Source organism: Gorilla gorilla, chromosome 5 (genome assembly GCF_029281585.2).
Source record: "Gorilla gorilla gorilla isolate KB3781 chromosome 5, NHGRI_mGorGor1-v2.1_pri, whole genome shotgun sequence".
In the NCBI taxonomy this organism is placed as follows: domain Eukaryota; kingdom Metazoa; phylum Chordata; class Mammalia; order Primates; family Hominidae; genus Gorilla; species Gorilla gorilla.
This window is the reverse complement of record NC_073229.2, coordinates 162,282,135-162,301,088: the sequence shown is the minus strand read 5'-3', so window position 1 is coordinate 162,301,088 and position 18,954 is coordinate 162,282,135. Positions and strand designations below refer to the sequence as shown.

The 18,954-nt window shown below is 40.2% G+C and overlaps 1 protein-coding gene across 1 annotated transcript; it reads left to right on the top strand.

Moving 5' to 3' along the window:
• Positions 1–334: 334 nt before the first annotated feature.
• PERP (p53 apoptosis effector related to PMP22) lies at positions 335–17,345 on the top strand. The gene is made up of 3 exons (XM_004044747.3): positions 335–921; positions 11,631–11,771; positions 15,862–17,345. Exons 1-3 carry the CDS (start codon positions 708–710, stop codon positions 16,086–16,088), a joined length of 582 nt encoding a protein of 193 aa, XP_004044795.2. The 5' UTR covers positions 335–707; the 3' UTR covers positions 16,089–17,345.
• The last annotated feature ends 1,609 nt before the right edge of the window (positions 17,346–18,954 follow it).

The window sequence follows — 18,954 nt, the reverse complement described above, 5'->3', positions numbered from 1 at the left end:
ACTAAGGATACACAGATAAATTCAGCATCTCCTCCGCTTTCCAAAAGCTGGCAACCCAGCAGGAAAGAACAGCATGCAAAGAGATAAGAGTACCCGGGGAGCCACGGTCCAAGGTGCAAAGGCGAAGCCTAGGAGGAAGGGATCACCTGTGTCAGCAGGGGTCAGGGACGGGCTTCTGGGTTTGGGTGCACGCGTCCAAAGGAGTGCAGCCTTTATCCACAGGTGCAATTAGAACACCCATCTCACACTGCTGAAAACTCAGATATGGCACTGCTGACCACCGCCCCACGATGCGACATCAGGGGTCAGATATTAGGCTGGCGCTGTGCAGATAAACAAGTGTATATGCTGGTGCGCCAGGAAGACAAAACACGCGCCTGGAGAGGACCAGGTGAGCGGGACTGGAGGCTTATGGGACGCGCGGGACCCTCGGGCCGCCTTCCGCCGCCGCCCGGTGTCACCCGAGCCCCGCCTGTTTACCAGCGGCCACGCCCGCCCCGGCCCGGCCGGGCAGGTCGGGGCGGGCGCGCTCTGAGTCACCGGAATCTAGGTGGGGCCGCCCGGAGCGGCGTCCTCGGGAGCCGCCTCCCCGCGGCCTCTTCGCTTTTGTGGCGGCGCCCGCGCTTGCAGACCACTCTCTGCTGTCGCCCGTCCCGCGCGCTCCTCCGACCCGCTCCGCTCCGCTCGGCCCCGCGCCGCCCGTCAACATGATCCGCTGCGGCCTGGCCTGCGAGCGCTGCCGCTGGATCCTGCCCCTGCTCCTACTCAGCGCCATCGCCTTCGACATCATCGCGCTGGCCGGCCGCGGCTGGTTGCAATCTAGCGACCACGTCCAGACGTCCTCGCTGTGGTGGAAATGCTCCCAAGAGGGCGGCGGCAGCGGGTCCTACGAGGAGGGCTGCCAGAGCCTCATGGAGTACGGTAAGTGCCCGCCCGCCGCCGCCGCCGCCGCCTCCAGGAAGCCCTCGGGGCCGCGGCCTGCAAAAGCCGCCGCGCGTGGTGGGCCCTCACAGGGTCGGGGGAGCCAGTGCTTTTCAGAATGCCTGTTTAGGACGAGCTCGGGCTCATGCATCCGACCTGAACCAACTGCAGCAGCAGTAGCTTTGGGTGGCCAACACCAAGCTCAGAAACAGAAAAAAAAAAAAAAAAGAAAAAAAGGCCGTAGTTCAAACTGTATCGTTTTTTTCCTGGGTTTTGTCGGTTACGTGCGAAAGATTATTTCAAGCATTGCAAGTTTAGATGAGTAAATATAATGAACAAAGTTTCTTGGAGACCTGAAATTTCTTCCCATTTCTCTTCCTTTTCTTGTTTCTTCTTATGATTAAAATATAAATATTGAAATAACGTGCCTTCCCTAATATCAGTGGATTCGTTCAACTTGATATAGCTGAAAAAACTTTCTCATTTAAAAAAGCCCTTTCAGGCAGTTTTAGCAGTTAACGTTTTCAATAGATATTTCAGTCTACTTTACCGGTCAGGCTAGTTCTTGTTAGCTCTTGTTCTAGGGCGTGTCCTTTGGTTTAAGCATGGCATTGTTGTTTAGAAAACTTAATTATTTTAATCCGATTTGAAATCTAAAAAGCAAACACATTCCCTACACTCGCGACGTGAAGCAGAGTTGACAAATTCAATGTACCTGGCAGGTGAAGTACTGTGTGCCATTTTCCCAGCATGGAGGAAGCTCCCTGCTTGCCTTGCTGAAAGTCAGGACTGGAGCATAGTTCCTGTCTGAGAAGGCATTTTCTTTCACAGTGGGAAGCCCCCTCTCCTTGCCTAGGGGTGGATGGGAATCACAGCTGGGGTCTACTGTGATTAGCAATGTGTGTGGGGGTGGAGATGGGGTCTGTGAGAGCCTAATAAAACCTTAAAGCCAAATGGGCTTTACCTACCGGGTTTAATAGTTTTAAACACAGAAAGCAAGCTACCCTGCCTGTTTTCATTTCTTACTGTTACCATTGACTTGATTCTTTCTTTGAAGTGGCCCAGGGCTTCCAACCCAATCCTGTTTATTTGTGTTTCTGGGGGACTATATCAGCAACTTGGTGCCCTTTCTTTTGTGTAATCCTTTGGACGTCCTCATGATGAACTTCCCCACAAAAGGAAGCATGGTCCCCATTAGCCAGGTAATAAAATGTAAACACTGCAGAAATTCCAGCTTTCCTTACAGTTTGTGTGTTTTCTTCTCTGAAAACCCATACAATCCTGTGCCAGCTCAGGTTTGTATCATCTCCAGTCTTTTAGGTTTTTAAAGCGAATTAATTGTTTTTTGAAATAACGTACCTCTATCTTCTAGTTAAAATGCATCTGAACTCAGTCTCTTCTAGAGGACCTAACAGATCTGCGTGTGTGTTTTTAAACATACTTTGATAATTATACCCTACTCCAAAGACTAATGCAGACCCAAAGTATACACAGTAATCCTCCACATATAAAGTAAGACTAGTGTGCCTTTGACTGGTGGCGGGGATATTGGCAGAACTATGATCAGTGCTACTGACGGGACATGATTTGACCTGCAGGGCTCTGGCTGTGACCACAGCCCTCTTGTGAAACATGCACAATGCCATTTTTATTTTTCTTGACTTGCAGGATGAGCTCACCTTTTTAGGGTGTGGCTGTTCCACCTTAGACTGATACAGTGCTTTGTATATGGAAGGCAATAAGCAGGTTTTTTTTCTTAGTTTGGTTGAATTTTTAATTAGAAGTCTAAATGTTAATTTTTTTCATTGTAAAGAAAACACTAACCAGTGTATAGTTTATAATTCAGTTTGACATAGAAATTGGTCCTTGGAAAAGCTCGATTTTCTAAGTGGATCTCGAAAAATCTGTTTATAATGTAGCATGACTGATTTTCGTAAATGGTAATAGCTTTAACAACTCAGTTTAGTTATTCCTGCTACCTTTGCAAAGGTAATTAAGTGCGAGTAATGCATTACACACGGCTCTTGCTCAAGATCTAGAATCAAATCATGAATCTGGGATCCGCTGTCATGAAGTGGCTGTGGGAAGAAGACAGCAGATATGGAGCTACCTCTGGCCGTTGTAGCCAAAGATGAGTTTAAGTGCTTATTATACGTCTGTCTCATCGCCTGCATGCACATTGGCTAGTTTTGCCTCACAATTGTAGAAGCTGTGTATAACGACACTGTAAGGCGATTATCTAGGCATCTATGAACTCTAGATTTTCAGATAGCCTTAGTAAGGCCTTACTGAAAACCATATATTTACATGAGCTTGTACTTTATCTAAAATGAAGTAAGCAGTTTACACACACCCCCACATATGCACAAACACACAGTATCTTGTGCAACAAGGAATAAGGTTGATGGCTCTGATTAAAATGAGATCTCCGTATAGAGAATTGAGTGTGTACATCCACTTTGAAAAACTTCTTGATATGTACTAGGCAATAAATATTTTGATTTACCATTGTAACTATTAAGAAAATCTTGTTATTACGAAGTGTTTCAACACCTCTCTTATTAGTTGATAATCATAACAATATGTTCATTTTGGTAGTAAAGACACAGGTTATTCCTGGCAAGTATTGACAATAATCCTAATGAATATGGATGTTTTTATAAAGATAAATAATTCCTTAGAACTATATAAAAAGCAGAATATTATATTTTTCACTGTTACTGACAGTTTAAGACTTTCAGATGACCAAATCACCTCATTTTTCCTTGTGAAGGAGCCAAATTATTCGCTGAATATTTTCTTTGACCAGCTAAATTAACACCCAGCTAAAAACATTCTTATTTGAATTTTTTAAAAACCATGGTTTATATTTGTCAAAACAGGAAAAGAAAATCTATAGATTAATGATTGAAATCATTCAAATTTCACCTATAAATGTGAAATTTAAATGCATGTTCACTCATACTAGAGTTTTGCACCGCTGGCACCTTCTTTTCTAGTTTTTAAGAAAGAATACATCAGGAGGAGATTTTCAGCCTCAGCTGTGTAGATTTCAAATCACAGGCAAGCTCCAGCTTGTTCAAGTGGAGAATAATGGCGATAAGTTTGTGCACCAGAGTGAAACAGGCAGTCAGTGAGGACTGACGAGCATTTGCCTTGAATCCAAACTGGGAAGTACAAAGCCTCCGGTTTTTTGTTGTTGTTTTTTAACCAAAGACACCCTTTGCATACTGTAAATGCATCAATATTTTGTTTGTTTTTAACATGAAATCGCTTTTGGCCAAGTCAAAGAATCAGTATTACATGAAATAGTTTTAGGTAAGTTAGCCCTGTGGCTCTCCAATATACAAGAAATAAGAAAAGTAAGTACAAGTTAATAGTTTACATTAGTCTAAATTCCTCTTAAAGCAGGGGTCCCCAACCCTGAGGCCACAGACCGTTACTCCCACTGATTCTACATTATGGTGAGTTGTGTAATTATTTCATTATATATTATACAGTGTAATAATACTAGAAATAAAGTGTGTAATAAAGGTAATGCACTTGAATCATCCCAAAACCAAGGACAATTTTCTTCCTTGAAACTGGTCCCTGGTGCCAAAAATGTTGGGGACCACTGATTGAAAGGACTTCATGTTGAGATTATGCCCTTGTGGTTTTTTCAGTGGGGAGTGGGGTAGGGAAAGGTATTAAACTGTTCCTGGCCGGGTGTGGTGGCTCACGCCTATAATCGTAGCACTTAGGGAGGCCGAGGCGGGCAGATCACTTGAGGTCAGGAGTTTGAAACCAGCCTGGCCAACATGGTAAAACCCCGTGAAACCAGCCTGGCCAACATGGTAAAACCCCGTCTCTACTAAAAATACAAAAAAATTAGCCCGGCATGGTGACAGGCACCTGTAATCCCAGCTACTCGGGAGGCTGAGGCAGGAGAATTGCTTGAACCCAGGAGGCGGAGGTTGCAGTGAGCCAAGATTGGGCCGCTACACTCCAGCCTGGGTGACAGAGCGAGACTCTGTCTCCAAAAACAATACAAAACTGTTCCTAATTTATGAAATTAGGCATTAGCAGACAGATTACTCTTTTTTTTTTTTTGAGACGGAGTCTCGCTCTGTCGCTCAGGCTGGGGTGCAGTGGCACAATCTCTGCTCACTGCAAGCTCCGCCTCCCGGGTTCACGCCATTCTCCTGCCTCAGCCTCCCGAGTAGCTGGGACTACAGGCGCCCGCCACCACGCCCGGCTAATTTTTTGTATTTTTAGTAGAGACGAGGTTTCACCATGTTAACCAGGATGGTCTGGATCTCCTGACCTCGTAATCCGCCCACCTTGGCCTCCCAAAGTGCTGAGATTACAGGCGTGAGCCACCGCGCCTGGCCACAGACAGATTACTCTTTGCACGAGCATGTATGCATTCAAGTTCTTACACAGCAAAAAATAAAAAGTTGGCCACTCTATTGATTTAATAATTTTTAAAAGTACATATAGTTTATAACATCTAGAACGTTTAGGACCCAGTAATCTAGTCCAGGCCATTCATTCCACATGTGCCTCACTCAGCAGTAGCCACCCCAGAGAGCCTCAGTTCCTTTCTCAGTGTCCCCTAACTTGTGTTTGTCCTGTAAAGGGACGCAGACTACTGGGATGTTATAATTAGAAGGGAATTAAAGTACACCAGATTCAAGCTTTCACCAAAGCCTGCACCCATCCATAGCACCCCTGACTAAGCTTCGTCCCTTATTCAACAACTTAATTCTGTTCCCTGGATGATACAGTTTGTTTCCAAGTCCTTCTCTTAAACTGACAGAGCTGTGTAATTCCTACTTTCCAGCTTTCTTTCATTGACAGATGTTCAAATATTTGAGGGTAGATCCCAAATTCACTGCTAGTTATCTTGTCTTTAGATTGACTTTTCCTGTTTTCACCCTGTCCTGTATAGAATGACTTCTCCCCTCGTTGATTAGATAAATTGTCTAAAAGAAGGTTATTAAGGGTTAAAGTAACAGAGAGCAATGGAGTAGTCAGTTTCATGAGACCATGCAGAGCATGTAAAGAATCTCACACCATCTGTGGAATGCTCTCCCATGTATTCTCCCTGCCATCTCTCTGTTGAGCCATTTAACTGCCTTCCTGAACTTCTGCAGAATGGTGTCTTTTTATGTATTTTTTTGGGGGGACTGCTGTGAGTTGTCCTCCAGATTTTTGCTGCTCTAAGTGTCGCAAACCAGGACAGCAGAATTATCTGGGTGGTTGTTGGACGTCCAGTGTCTCATGCTGGCCTAAGAATCGGAATCGGCGTTTTAACTACTTCCCGGAGGAGGTAAGCACTTTTAAGTTTCAGAAGCACTGGCCAAATCACTGCAGATTACCTCCTCATTGACTATGCAAAACTATATTTTTGAATATATCATTCTCCCATGCTTACATTTAGTTGTAGGCAGGATCTTTTTAATTTTTTGAACTGTGGTTTTATCCAGTTTTCAGTTCTGCCTGTGTTTGGCTTAAAGAGCCTTATAGAAACAATATGAAGAATCTGACAAAATCTTGGATGATACAGAATCTTTGGTATTATTGACAGATGAATCCTGTATTCTGGAAAGGGACTGGACTCTGGTTGGGTGCCACATTAGTGTCATAAGGGCGTCGTTTAAAACTACCAAAGAATGCAGCAGATTCATGAAGAGGAGGACTACCTTTGGGGGGAAACTTAGTGATCGTCTCCAAAGTATCACCAACAATTTAAAAAATATTAATGATGTTCTTCTTGTCTTAAAATAAAAGTTTATTTTATTTTCTCAAGCTTCAGTTTATCATTTCTAGCTTGACGTTTTTTCTGAGACAGAGTCTCCCTCTGTTGCTCAGGCTAGAGTGCAGTGGCGCGATCTTGGCTCACTGCAACCTCTGCCTCCCAGGTGCAAGTGATTCTCATGCCTCAGCCTACTGAATAGCTGGGACTACAGGCGTGTGCCACCACACGCAGTTAATTTTTGTATTTTTAGTAGAGATGGGGGTTTCGCCATGTTGGCCAGGCTGGTCTCGAACTCCCGACCTCACGTGACCTGTCTCGGCCTCCTAAAGTGCTGGGCTTACAGGCTTGAGCCACCGCGGCTGGCCTATTTCTAGCTTGACATTTAAGGTATTTATTTATTTTTACTTTTTTGCTCTTATTAGTTGATCTTACTAGCCTTGTAACATTTTGCGTTTTTGTATGTAATTTCTGGAAAAAAATATAGTATGCTTTGTCATACAGAAACCTTAAAAACACGTCCTAGGAAAAACTCAGTTTTGTCGGTGATCGTTAAATGGTTTCTGTGTTCTTGATTTAATGTTGAATCTTTGCGAGGGCTAGGAAACTTTGAGAAGCTGTTGTTCATCTAATGAATATCACCTAAATTGGATTTATAATGCTGCTGGTCTCTTTGATTACATGAACTTTTCTAAATGGTACTTAGAAAATAAAGTTAGGACACCAAATTGCTCTTCCCTTAAGAAAATAAAACAAACAAACAAAAACTTTCCTACACAGAAACGCAGCATCTATTTACCTGGAGTACTTTTGTGGTCTCAATCCAGAGAATGAGAGTTGACAATAAGAATCCTTTCTACTCTCTCCCATACACTTACACACACACACACACACACACACACACACACACACACACATCTGGTATATAAAATAGTAATGAAAGACAAACTTGTGTTCGTATTAGATAAAGATGGATAGTCTGCCTTTGAAAAACTGAGGACCATCTATTGAATCATGAAAGATGTAGCTTTAGGACAAGTTCTAAAAATTGATGTTTTCCAGTGGGGTCGGGAAATAGGGTAGAATTTAGACCATCATATAATATAAAAATATAAACAGCTCCTAAAGGGTTTGGTCAATTTGTAGAAAGTAGGCTCATTCTAGGTAACTGAGTGAGACCACAGCTACCTAGGGCATAAAGTTATTAACTTTTCAAAATGTAGGTCATCGAGAATACCCATGTCCTAAGTCTCTACATCTGAAAGGCTCCTTCTCAGACAGAACGGTGGGCTGGGAGGACCCTGCTGAGACCTGGTATGGTCTAAATGGTCACCGACATGAGAAGGCAGATTGCTTTACTTGAAGACGTCTGTTATTCATCAGTCAGGATCTTTAGAACTGTGCCAAGTTTTCTGTCTTAAATGATAGTTAAGTGATTCAATGTGGGTGTTTCCGTGATGCAAGGAGCAGGTTTTACACGTTCTATTTCCAAGGCAGTCTTTCTCAAGACAAAATGTGGTTTAATTTTCCATTTTGATTTTCTTTAGACTCAGCACTTTAAATAAGCAAGACATGAACTGAGTTGTGTTAAGATAGCATGGGAAAAGTTCTTAAAATATTCCTATATTTATGTTCACGTCTTGGCTTTAGGTTAGGTGAATTGGCTTACCATTTCTTTGGTTTAATTCCTTCCAAGCACTTGAAACTAAGCATAAATTATACTTCAGCTATAATGTTAGAGGAAGTATAATAGTAATAATCTTTTTATGTTAATTTTCCTCAAGTAAGTAAAATTGTTAATATTACTCTTTACAGAAATATCATACATAATTTATTTGGCTAGATTTTTCAAACCTTTATCTGTGATTGTAAAAGTTTAGTTATTGAAATAGATTCCTTGTTAGGAGGTTTTGCCTGTTTTTATGGAAAACTCACATTCTGCTATGAAATGAATGATTTTAATTATGTTTGCATTCTTTTACATGCATGTATAGATATGTTTCCTTTCATTGCAGTTTCAAACTTGTGAACTCATAAAATTAAAAAAATAATGTTTTTGCTTATTTGATTTAACTATCGGACTTAATTGAACTTAACAATTACCAGTGGCCATTTAAAAAAAACTAAAGAAATGAGACTGTAATTGACAATGGGTCACATACTTAAAGTTATACGATCCTTTTTGGTAGTGCTGCATCTGTTTTAATAAGGACTTTAATCATCTAAGTTGTTCTCAAACTTTATGGATATAAGAAACACTAATAACATGCAGATTCTTGGGTGCTACCACTCAAGCTCTGATTCCATAGGTCTGGAGGGAGGCACAGGAATCAGTATCGTTTTAAGGAGCACTACTGCTTATTTTGCCTTTGTGGTCTATGGGCTGTACTTTGAGAGGTCTGATTAATTAATGTTCTTTCCAAAGCATGGTCCCTCCTCTCTTAAAAAGTTATCTTACTTGAAGAACAAGGCAAAAGTGAGAAAAGAGACTTACTAAGTTTAACATTTTGGCTTTATTCCTTTCTATTTTAAAATAAAACATTCCCATTTTAACCTTATCTCTCAAGTCTCTCAGTGGTCTGACAGGAAGAGCTAGAAGATTTGGAGGAAAGTAATAAAAATTGTCCATATAAAACAAGGCCAAATCAGGTACAGTCTCAGCCCCATCCTGACCTAATTTGTGTGAAAACAGTGTTTCTAGGACAGAAAAATGTTTTATCTCCTTAATAATCTATTGTGCCCCAGTCACTCATGAATCTAGAGGAAGACCTGGAAGGTGCATGGGAGTTGGAGAAGGGCATGTGGAGCCTTAGCTCAGGTTTGTCTCTAACAGATGAAAAGAGAAAAATGCATCAGATGATTGAGGAACAATCTTTAAGGGATGGTGCAGAACCTTGCGAATGTAGAAGCAAATAAAAACATGAGGTACTAGAGAAAAGTCACAGGGACACAGGGGGAACGTTTTGAGTAGTGAGGGCTGGGGAGTTAGTCACTGATACTACAGGAGTGTGCTTCCATCATCTTGGAATAGGTGTTTTTATCCTTGCCTAACAGATGCAAAGACTGGAGTATGGCCAACAGGGGCAGAGGCAGGGTCCAAACAAGGTCCAGCAGCTCCAACACCCTTGCTCTTTCTGCCAGCCCCATCTTTGGTTCACCTTGACCAGTCAAACAACCTAGAATTAAGTGAGGACAAATACTGTCAGCTGTGCTGTGTCACAGAGTAAGAGTAACGCCAAGATGGAGGACAGGTGACTCATGACTCTCCTTTTCAAATGTAGTGAAGGCTAATAGGTTAAGTGTGCACGATCTTCCACGAACAAATGAACGGATAGACTAAAGTCTATCCATACCACAGAATATTAATCAGCCATAAAAAAGAATGAAGTATTGATTGATGCTATAACATGACGAACCGCATCATACCATACTCAATGAAAGAAGCCAGTCACAAAAGGCCACATAGTGTATGATATTCCATTTATATGAAAGGTCCAAAATCGGCAAATGTATAGAGACAGAAAGTAGATTTGTGGTTGCCAGAAGCTGGAGGAAGAGGGGAAGGAGGGTGACTGCTAATGGGCACGGGGTTTCTTTCTGGGGCGATAAAAATATTCTGGATTGTTAGTGGAGATGGTTGTACAACGCTGTGAATATAGTAAAAACCACTGAATTATACACTTTAAAAGGGCGAACTTTATAGTGTATAAATTCTATCTTTAAAAAAGTCATGTTTTGGATTCAAACAGGCTGAAATCAAACTCTGTCTAAACCATTTAAAAGCTGTGTGGCTATGGGCAGCTTATTTGAACTCTAAGTATATCCTTCATTTCTAAAATAGAAACAATAGCAGTGTGTACCTTAAGAAGTTATTAGGAGATTTACACTACTCAGGTAATGGGTGCACTAAAGTCTTCACCATCATACAATTCAGCCATGTAACCAAAAACCACTTGTACCCCAAAACTACTGAAATTAAAAAATATATATAAAAATAAAAAGTAACCTGGGAAAAAAAAGTTGTTGTGAGGATTCAGTGAGCTCATGCATGTCCTGAATGTTATTAGGTGTTACCGCTAGAGGAAAGGTTGTGTGTGAAGAGGTTTTAGCAATGAGGGCGGGTTGAACAATAGGTGTTGTTGACTGAAATCATTCGTGGGGATAGCATGGATCTCTGTATTTCCTCAGTGCAGAATAGAATGACCCAGGGCTGAAGGTGCCCATGTAGGTCTTCAAACCTAGAACTTGATTGCCATCAAATCCTGATTCTTTTTTAGGGCAAAGGTAAATAATTAAAATCTCTTGTGCAATACATTTTGAATACTTAAGAAATTAAAATTTAGGCAGAAATTTAGGAAAGTGGTTTGCTCCCAAGCTTGTTATAAGATCTTGTTATAAGCTAGTTATAAGCTTGTTATAAGATCAGAGCTACTTCTCCACACTTAAATTGTTTTATTTAACACCTCTGCCTAGTCATAAATATATTTTTTCAATGATTATTTTTGCATGGAACCAAACATTAATATGAAACAGAGATCCCTTAAAGGTATTTAAAAACATTTCCTAGAGTTTATAATCTGGATTGTTCAGTACCAAAAATGTTGTTTATTATGATCATGTTGTGTCAGAACTTGGGTGAACCTTATAAATATACCCGTTATGTGGCAGACTTATCACACGAGAAACAGATTAATGAAGTTTGACTTTCATTTCAGAGATGTAAACTTTTGCCAAAAACTGAGGGGGAAAAGGCATTTCTGAGTCTCAGTATATTAATGTCCTACATATGAATTGCCTGTTCTTCCCTTAAAATGTGGAGATGCTTAAGTATTGTCAAAAGAAAAACTGTCCCTCCATCCAAATGTAACTAGTAGGGAAAAAAAGCCCAAAACCATGTTGATACTGTGATAAGTAATTTTTAAACTTGGTATGTCTGTCTTGTTAATTGCTGTTTCTTTTTTTCTTGCAGCATGGGGTAGAGCAGCGGCTGCCATGCTCTTCTGTGGCTTCATCATCCTGGTGATCTGTTTCATCCTCTCCTTCTTCGCCCTCTGTGGACCCCAGATGCTTGTCTTCCTGAGAGTGATTGGAGGTCTCCTTGCCTTGGCTGGTAAGACTGTGTGTCAGCAATTCTTCATTTATGCCTTCAGTGGGCATCGACTTAGTAATGGTCAATTCCACAAAGAAGACCCATGACTATTACAGTTTCTAATCTGTTCTCAGAAAATGTATCACCAGGGCAGAAGTAACAGAGGAGAGATGTGTTTTAAGATCTGGTTCCCTTCCCTCTTGTGGCTCACGCAGTGTTCTGTACTCCCCATCCGAGTGACAGGGGTTGTCACTCTACATGCCCCTATCTCTCTTAGGGGGCCCTATCCACTGACTCCTCTACCCGAGAAACTAGGCTATGTCAGCCCTGGAAAAGCAGTGCTCTCCATTGTGGTCCCCAGCCCTGGCCTGCTGTGAGCCCCCTGCTGAGGGGACCTGAATGCCCCTGAACTATTTCCCTTGTTGAAAGAGCCTTGTGATCTTATGATGTAGGTCCTGAAATGGTGTTCTGCCGTGGGATGGAAGGCCCTGGGAGGGGCCAGAACTGGAATCTGCAGCATGGTGCCTGTGTGGGGGGATAGTGGGCCAGACACAGGTGATGTGAAGAAATTTAGTTATTCAGGTGTGCAGGGCCCAGTGTGAATATTTATTGATGGAATACAAGAACTAGGATTTTAGGAGAAGAATTATTGGAAATTTTAGTCAGGTCTGTGGCACTAAGGAAATCTGTCAAAGGGGCAGGACCCTAGCCACGGAGTTAGATTCAGAAGTAAAACTGGACTTTCTGAGCAGGGAAAAAAGAGAAGGTGCTGACAGCGGCAAAGCGAGGCCTCAGGTCATTTCTTACCAGTTTAGGCTTATGGGACCAAAGCAGAAATTCAAGCTACAGACCCGAGGTACAAATACAAAGTGAGCAGATGGTCTTGGAAACAGGTCAGAAGCCCTATGACTCTAAGGGGTCTATATGATCATGCATGAGCCAGGAGGAAGGCCACTTTGCGCCGGTTCCTTGAGCTTAGAAGAGTTAAGTTCGCAGAGCTGTGGGCAACACAGGCGAGGCAGGAGGAGTGCCTCAAAGAACCAGCTGGTACATGCACAGTCCTGGCCTTCTTCACGGCACATTTGACAGTTTCTGTTGATTAAAAATAAAGTTTCTGATCCTCATATTTTCAAAGTTTGCTTTTTGAATAATATTTTAAAATCAGAAATGACTTGGAATCACAAAAGATATAAAGAACCTGGTTGATGCCCACTTTCATTTCTACTTGGTTATTTTTGTAGTTCACATTTATGAGACTCTAGCAAAGAAACACATTTGATGTGTCTTCCTTTCATGTGTCTTAGAAAACTCCATAGATGCCAGTTTAAATCACCATTAGAAATAACACACTAAGGCCAGGTGTGGTGGCTCAAGCCTATAATCCTAGCACTTTGGGAAGCTGAGGCAGGCAGATCACTTGAGGTCAGGAGTTCGAGACCAGCCTGGCCAACATGGTGAAACCCCATCTCTACTAAAAATACAAAAATTAGCTGGGCTTGATGGTGCACACCTATAATCCCAGCTACATGGGAGGCTGAGGCAGGAGAATCACTTGAACCTGGGAGGCGGAGGTTGCAGTGAGCCAAGATGCATTGCTGTACTCCAGCCTGGGTGACAGAGCAAGACTCCATCTCAATAAATAAATAAATAATAAATAACACACTAAGACATTAATGTTAGTTGAAAAATCCTAGTAAATACTATATGACCCAGCATTCCACTCCTAAGCGTATATCCAAAAGAATTAAAAACAAGAACCTGAAGATACTTGTAACCCATGTTCATAGCAACACTATTCACAACAGCCAGAAGGTGGAAACAACCAAAGTGTCCATCAACAGATGCATGGACAAACAAAATGTGTATATACATACAGCGGAATATTATTCAGCCATAAAAAGGAATGAAATTTTGATATATGCTACAACATGATGGACCTTGAAAACATTATGCTAAGTGAAGTAAGCCAGGCACAGAAGGACAAATATATTATTCCATTTACATGAGCTACCTGGAATAGGCAAATTTACAGAGACAGGGAGTAGAATAAAAGTTACCAGGGGCTGGGGGGAGGGAAGAATGGGGAGTTATTTTTTAAGAGATACTGAGTTTATGTACAGATGAAAAAGTTTTGGGTATAGATAGTGGTAATGGTTATACAACATTGTGAATTTATTTAATGCCACTGAATTGTACACTTAGAGTGAACGATTGAAAGTGAAAATGATAAATGTTATGTATATTTTACCAGAATAAAAAATATCCTAGTAAAACTCTTTTATCCATTGCTTTCTTGTAGCATTAAAACAAAAATATCTAGCAATGGCCAACCACAGTGACGGGGTAGCAGAGTTATTGTTGTAAAGAAAATTAGTTCAGTGAGCTTCAACAGATTTACAGCTTAACAGTCGGCTTAACCTAGTATTTTCATTTTGTAATTTAACACTCATCCTTTCCTTTAAAGAGTATGAAAAATAGAACAGAAAATGTATTTAGAAGAATAAAAAGCCTAGAAATCTCAACACACTTTTAGTAGTAATGTTGAATAAGGCCTATTTGACTTTTAAGGTATGTTTCATAGAAACTGTTATTTTAAATTTTATATATATTCGTACATTAAACATCAGAAAAATTGAACACTGATACAATTTAAGTTTGGCAGAAATTAATCCAAACTATTATAAGGACTTCATATATGATGAGCCAGAATCGATAAATAGCAATATTTAGTATTTATTACTAAGAAAATCAGAAGTCAACATAGAAAAGCATTGCTTTTGTATCTTACACAGTATGTGGTAGCAAATGACAAACTTAAATAGTAAGAGTTTGCTATTTAAAGTATACTAGAAGTAGATAAATATTTAAGATTTGCCCTAAGATTGTCCTTTGTAAATTGCAAGAGAAGAGGAATGTTTTAGTTTAGTTAAGAATTAGAAGCAACAAATGAAGATACAGAAGCATCTATAGCCTTTCTAGCAGTGAAAAAAAAAATGAAGAAGAAAAAGAAAACTACTTCAAGGTGCATCTGTGGAGCTGTAGAAAAGAATTAAGATGGTAGAAAAAATGGTGGTGAGGACTACAGATTCCCTGATACCTTCCTGGAGGGCACAGCTACTTGGTCCCTCCTTGTGGAGAGTAGTGTCTTATGGTGAAAGAGCTAAAATCAGACCCTTTGACATGGCAATGTACATATAAAGTTAAAATGATGCAGAACACACATGTATATACTCATTGTAGCTTTATAAAATCATGCATGTCCATTGAAAAAGACCACGAAAGTAGACTCAGTAATGTTCATTTTGTTTGAAATTGCTTAAATACTATTACAAAGATTAATAATTGTAATAATGTGACTATTATGCCAGAGAATTTAGAAATCTTCATGTGTTTCTTTCCACATCCTCACTCACACCTCCCTAAGCACTGTGATCATTTGCTGCTTTTGTTTTTTTCTGTCCCCACCACACCTCCCCATGCCCTTCCCCCTGCCCTCCCTCCACGTCTGTTTGCTCTTCAGATTCCCACGTCCTCTGCAGGCTTCTCTGCAGATTCTCCCCTTGATCATTCTCAATATTAGTTCATTGTTTCATTTAGTCATTTACTTATTGAATGAATATTCCAGTGATGTGTTACTGAATAACAATATTGAGTCATGTGTGCATGCCTGTGTGTATATATACATATATATATGTAATTTTTGCTAACACTGCACATATTGAATATGTGTTTGGTATAGGAAACACAAAGATGAAAAAAATAGGTTGTTCTTTACTGTCCTGCTTTCTATTGTATGCCACAGTTTTGCACTTTTTTGCTTTAGTATATATAATGCTTATGTAATATAGAATGGCTCTCCAATGATTTTTTGTGTGTTTTTCACATATTTGGCATATGTGTGTAATACTGCTCAGTGCCAGGCATCTCTTACACACAGTAGTCAAGAATCTTTTTTGGCCTCTGCCTAACCAGATTCCTCCTGCCTCCAGGTAGATTTTATACTTATTTCAAGGCAGAAACTTGGTGGAAGGAGTTAATCTGTCGCTAATGTGTATTTATTCCTTCATGCATGTATGCATTCATACCCTGGGATTTTTTTTCTTCCCTTTAGCTGTGTTCCAGATCATCTCCCTGGTAATTTACCCCGTGAAGTACACCCAGACCTTCGCCCTTCATGCCAACCCCGCTGTCACTTACATCTATAACTGGGCCTACGGCTTTGGGTGGGCAGCCACGATTATCCTGATCGGCTGTGCCTTCTTCTTCTGCTGCCTCCCCAACTACGAAGATGACCTTCTGGGCAATGCCAAGCCCAGGTACTTCTACACATCTGCCTAACTTGGGAATGAATGTGGGAGAAAATCGCTGCTGCTGAGATGGACTCCAGAAGAAGAAACTGTTTCTCCAGGAGACTTTGAACCCATTTTTTGGCAGTGTTCATATTATTAAACTAGTCAAAAATGCTAAAATAATTTGGGAGAAAATATTTTTTAAGTAGTGTTATAGTTTCATGTTTATCTTTTATTATGTTTTGTGAAGTTGTGTCTTTTCACTAATTACCTATACTATGCCAATATTTCCTTATATCTATCCATAACATTTATACTACATTTGTAAGAGGATATGCACGTGAAACTTAACACTTTATAAGGTAAAAATGAGGTTTCCAAGATTTAATAATCTGATCAAGTTCTTGTTATTTCCAAATAGAATGGACTGGGTCTGTTAAGGGCTAAGGAGAAGAGGAAGATAATGTTAAAAGTTGTTAACGACCAAACATTCTAAAAGAAATGCAAAAAGAAAAGTTTATTTTCAAGCCTTCGAACTATTTAAGGAAAGCAAAATCATTTCCTAAATGCATATCATTTGTGAGAATTTCTCATTAATATCCTGAATCATTCATTCTAGCTAAGGCTTCATGTTGACTCGATATGTCATCTAGGAAAGTACTATTTCATGGTCCAAACCTGTTGCCATAGTTAGTAAGGCTTTCCTTTAAGTGTGAAATATTTAGATGAAATTTTCTCTTTTAAAGTTCTTTATAGGGTTAGGGTGTGGGAAAATGCTATATTAATAAATCTGTAGTGTTTTGTGTTTATATGTTCAGAACCAGAGTAGACTGGATGGAAAGATGGACTGGGTCTAATTTATCATGACTGATAGATCTGGTTAAGTTGTGTAGTAAAGCATTAGGAGGGTCATTCCTGTCACAAAAGTGCCACTAAAACAGCCTCAGGAGAATAAATGACTTGCTTTTCTAAATCTCAGGTTTATCTGGGCTCTATCATATAGACAGGCTTCTGATAGTTTGCAACTGTAAGCAGAAACCTACATATAGTTAAAATCCTGGTCTTTCTTGGTAAACAGATTTTAAATGTCTGATATAAAACATGCCACAGGAGAATTCGGGGATTTGAGTTTCTCTGAATAGCATATATATGATGCACCGGATAGGTCATTATGATATTTTACAATTTCGACTTACATAATGAAAACCAATTCATTTTAAATATCAGATTATTATTTTGTAAGTTGTGGAAAAAGCCAATTGTAGTTTTCATTATGAAGTTTTCCCAATAAACCAGGTATTCTAAACTTGTTTCCAGTTTGTAGTTTTTCCATTTTTCAAATCTGGGGAAAGGAATTAAAAAAAAATGGGTAATAAGAACATGGGATATAATGAAAAGTGGTTTTTGTTTGTTGTTTGTTTGTTTTTTTGTTTGAAGTTTTAAGGGCCTTGCTCATTTTAGGTGTCCAAAACCAATTTTTGAGTGGAGATTAATGAATTCTAATAGTCTATTCCCTGAACTTTTCCTCAACGAACAATACCCTAGACACACATTAAACAATTTCTCTGCAGTGCTATCAACCAGAGGAAAATGGACTAAGAGGTTTCTGGCAGGTTCAGACACCCGGGGGACATGTGTGCAGTGTAGCTGAAGCCTCCTCCTTGTGCTGGGGTCCCCTTCCATTCAGGTGGTGGGGTAGCAGTCTCTCTATTTTCCCCTTGCCCCCCTTCCCATTTTATCATTTGTTATTTTTTTTCCCACCATAAGTCATATGTTACTTCCACTATGGTGTACGTCATTGTGAGGATGGGTGCAGAGAGGCTGGGTGGGAGAACGGAAATATATCTCGCTAGGGCTACTGTTGGCCAGCTAGTCCTTGGCAGTGAATTCTTCTATGCTTTTCCAAATGCGAGGTGAATGTTTCTCATAGAGAAATGTAATCTGGGTGATTATACCAAAATTGAAAAGAAAAACCCACACAACTATGCCGTGACTGGTGGAGAATTTGAAGTGGTCATTAAAAATGTTAAAAATCCCATCTTTTGAAATGATACCACAGCTCATTCAAGAAGATACTGGATATCTAGAGATTAAGAAACGTGGTCTCCTGTTAAACATGAAAATGACTCCGTTTATAAGCTTCTCTACCACATGCACTTGTTTTTGCATGATTTCCCATCCAGCCTTCTTCTTACCCTCCTCAATCACACAATACCTTAACGGTGCACGTTTAGGAAAAATGCAGCCTCCTGGGACCAACGAGCCTGATATAATAGGACCATGTCAACCTAAAGTATTTATGACAAAGATAAACTCTTATTTTGCAGAAATGGTCTGCTTCCTTCAGCCTTGTTCTAGTATAGAGATCTGCCATTCCTTGTTGATCCAGATTCACCAAGACAGATACCTTTATGTCATGAACAGAAGGGAAGTTCCAGAGGATTCTGGAGAGTAATGAAGAATTGGGCTGAGAAACCACCTGAAGGCTAACAGTGCATTGCATGAGATTTCCCACAGTAAAGCTGAGGTGCTTTTTGGTTCAGTAATTAAATATTGAGTTCCCACCCTTTAAATAAGCAGTTCTAGGTTCCTAAGCAATTATTTCACTCTGTAAGTAGCCAGACATGCTAAGTGCCACTTACTGCTGATTGTAACAAAGAAGTAATATGTCAAGGTCTTTCCATGTTCACACAAGGTAGCTGTGGGGTGTAATAACTTAGCTTCAAAAGCATAGACTGCAGAACTCACAAGTTCAACAGCCTTTCCTTTTTTAAGGAAATGAAAACAATGGAAAATATAGTCATCATAACTTAATTCGGTTTATTTTTTTTTTCTGTAAACTCCCCCTGAAAGACATTCCTATTAATACAGTAAATGTGAACACTGACTTGTTTTTCTAAGCACATCTGAAAGGG

What these genes read in the sequence shown, in the direction of transcription:
- PERP (XM_004044747.3), top strand. Translation starts at nt 708, where the DNA reads ATGATCCGCTGCGGCCTGGCCTGCGAGCGCTGCCGCTGGATCCTGCCC. An exon ending in CCAGAGCCTCATGGAGTACG is followed by an intron (nt 922 to 11,630) that starts GTAAGTGCCCGC and finishes TTTTTCTTGCAG; the next exon opens with CATGGGGTAGAGCAGCGGCT. An exon ending in AGGTCTCCTTGCCTTGGCTG is followed by an intron (nt 11,772 to 15,861) that starts GTAAGACTGTGT and finishes TCTTCCCTTTAG; the next exon opens with CTGTGTTCCAGATCATCTCC.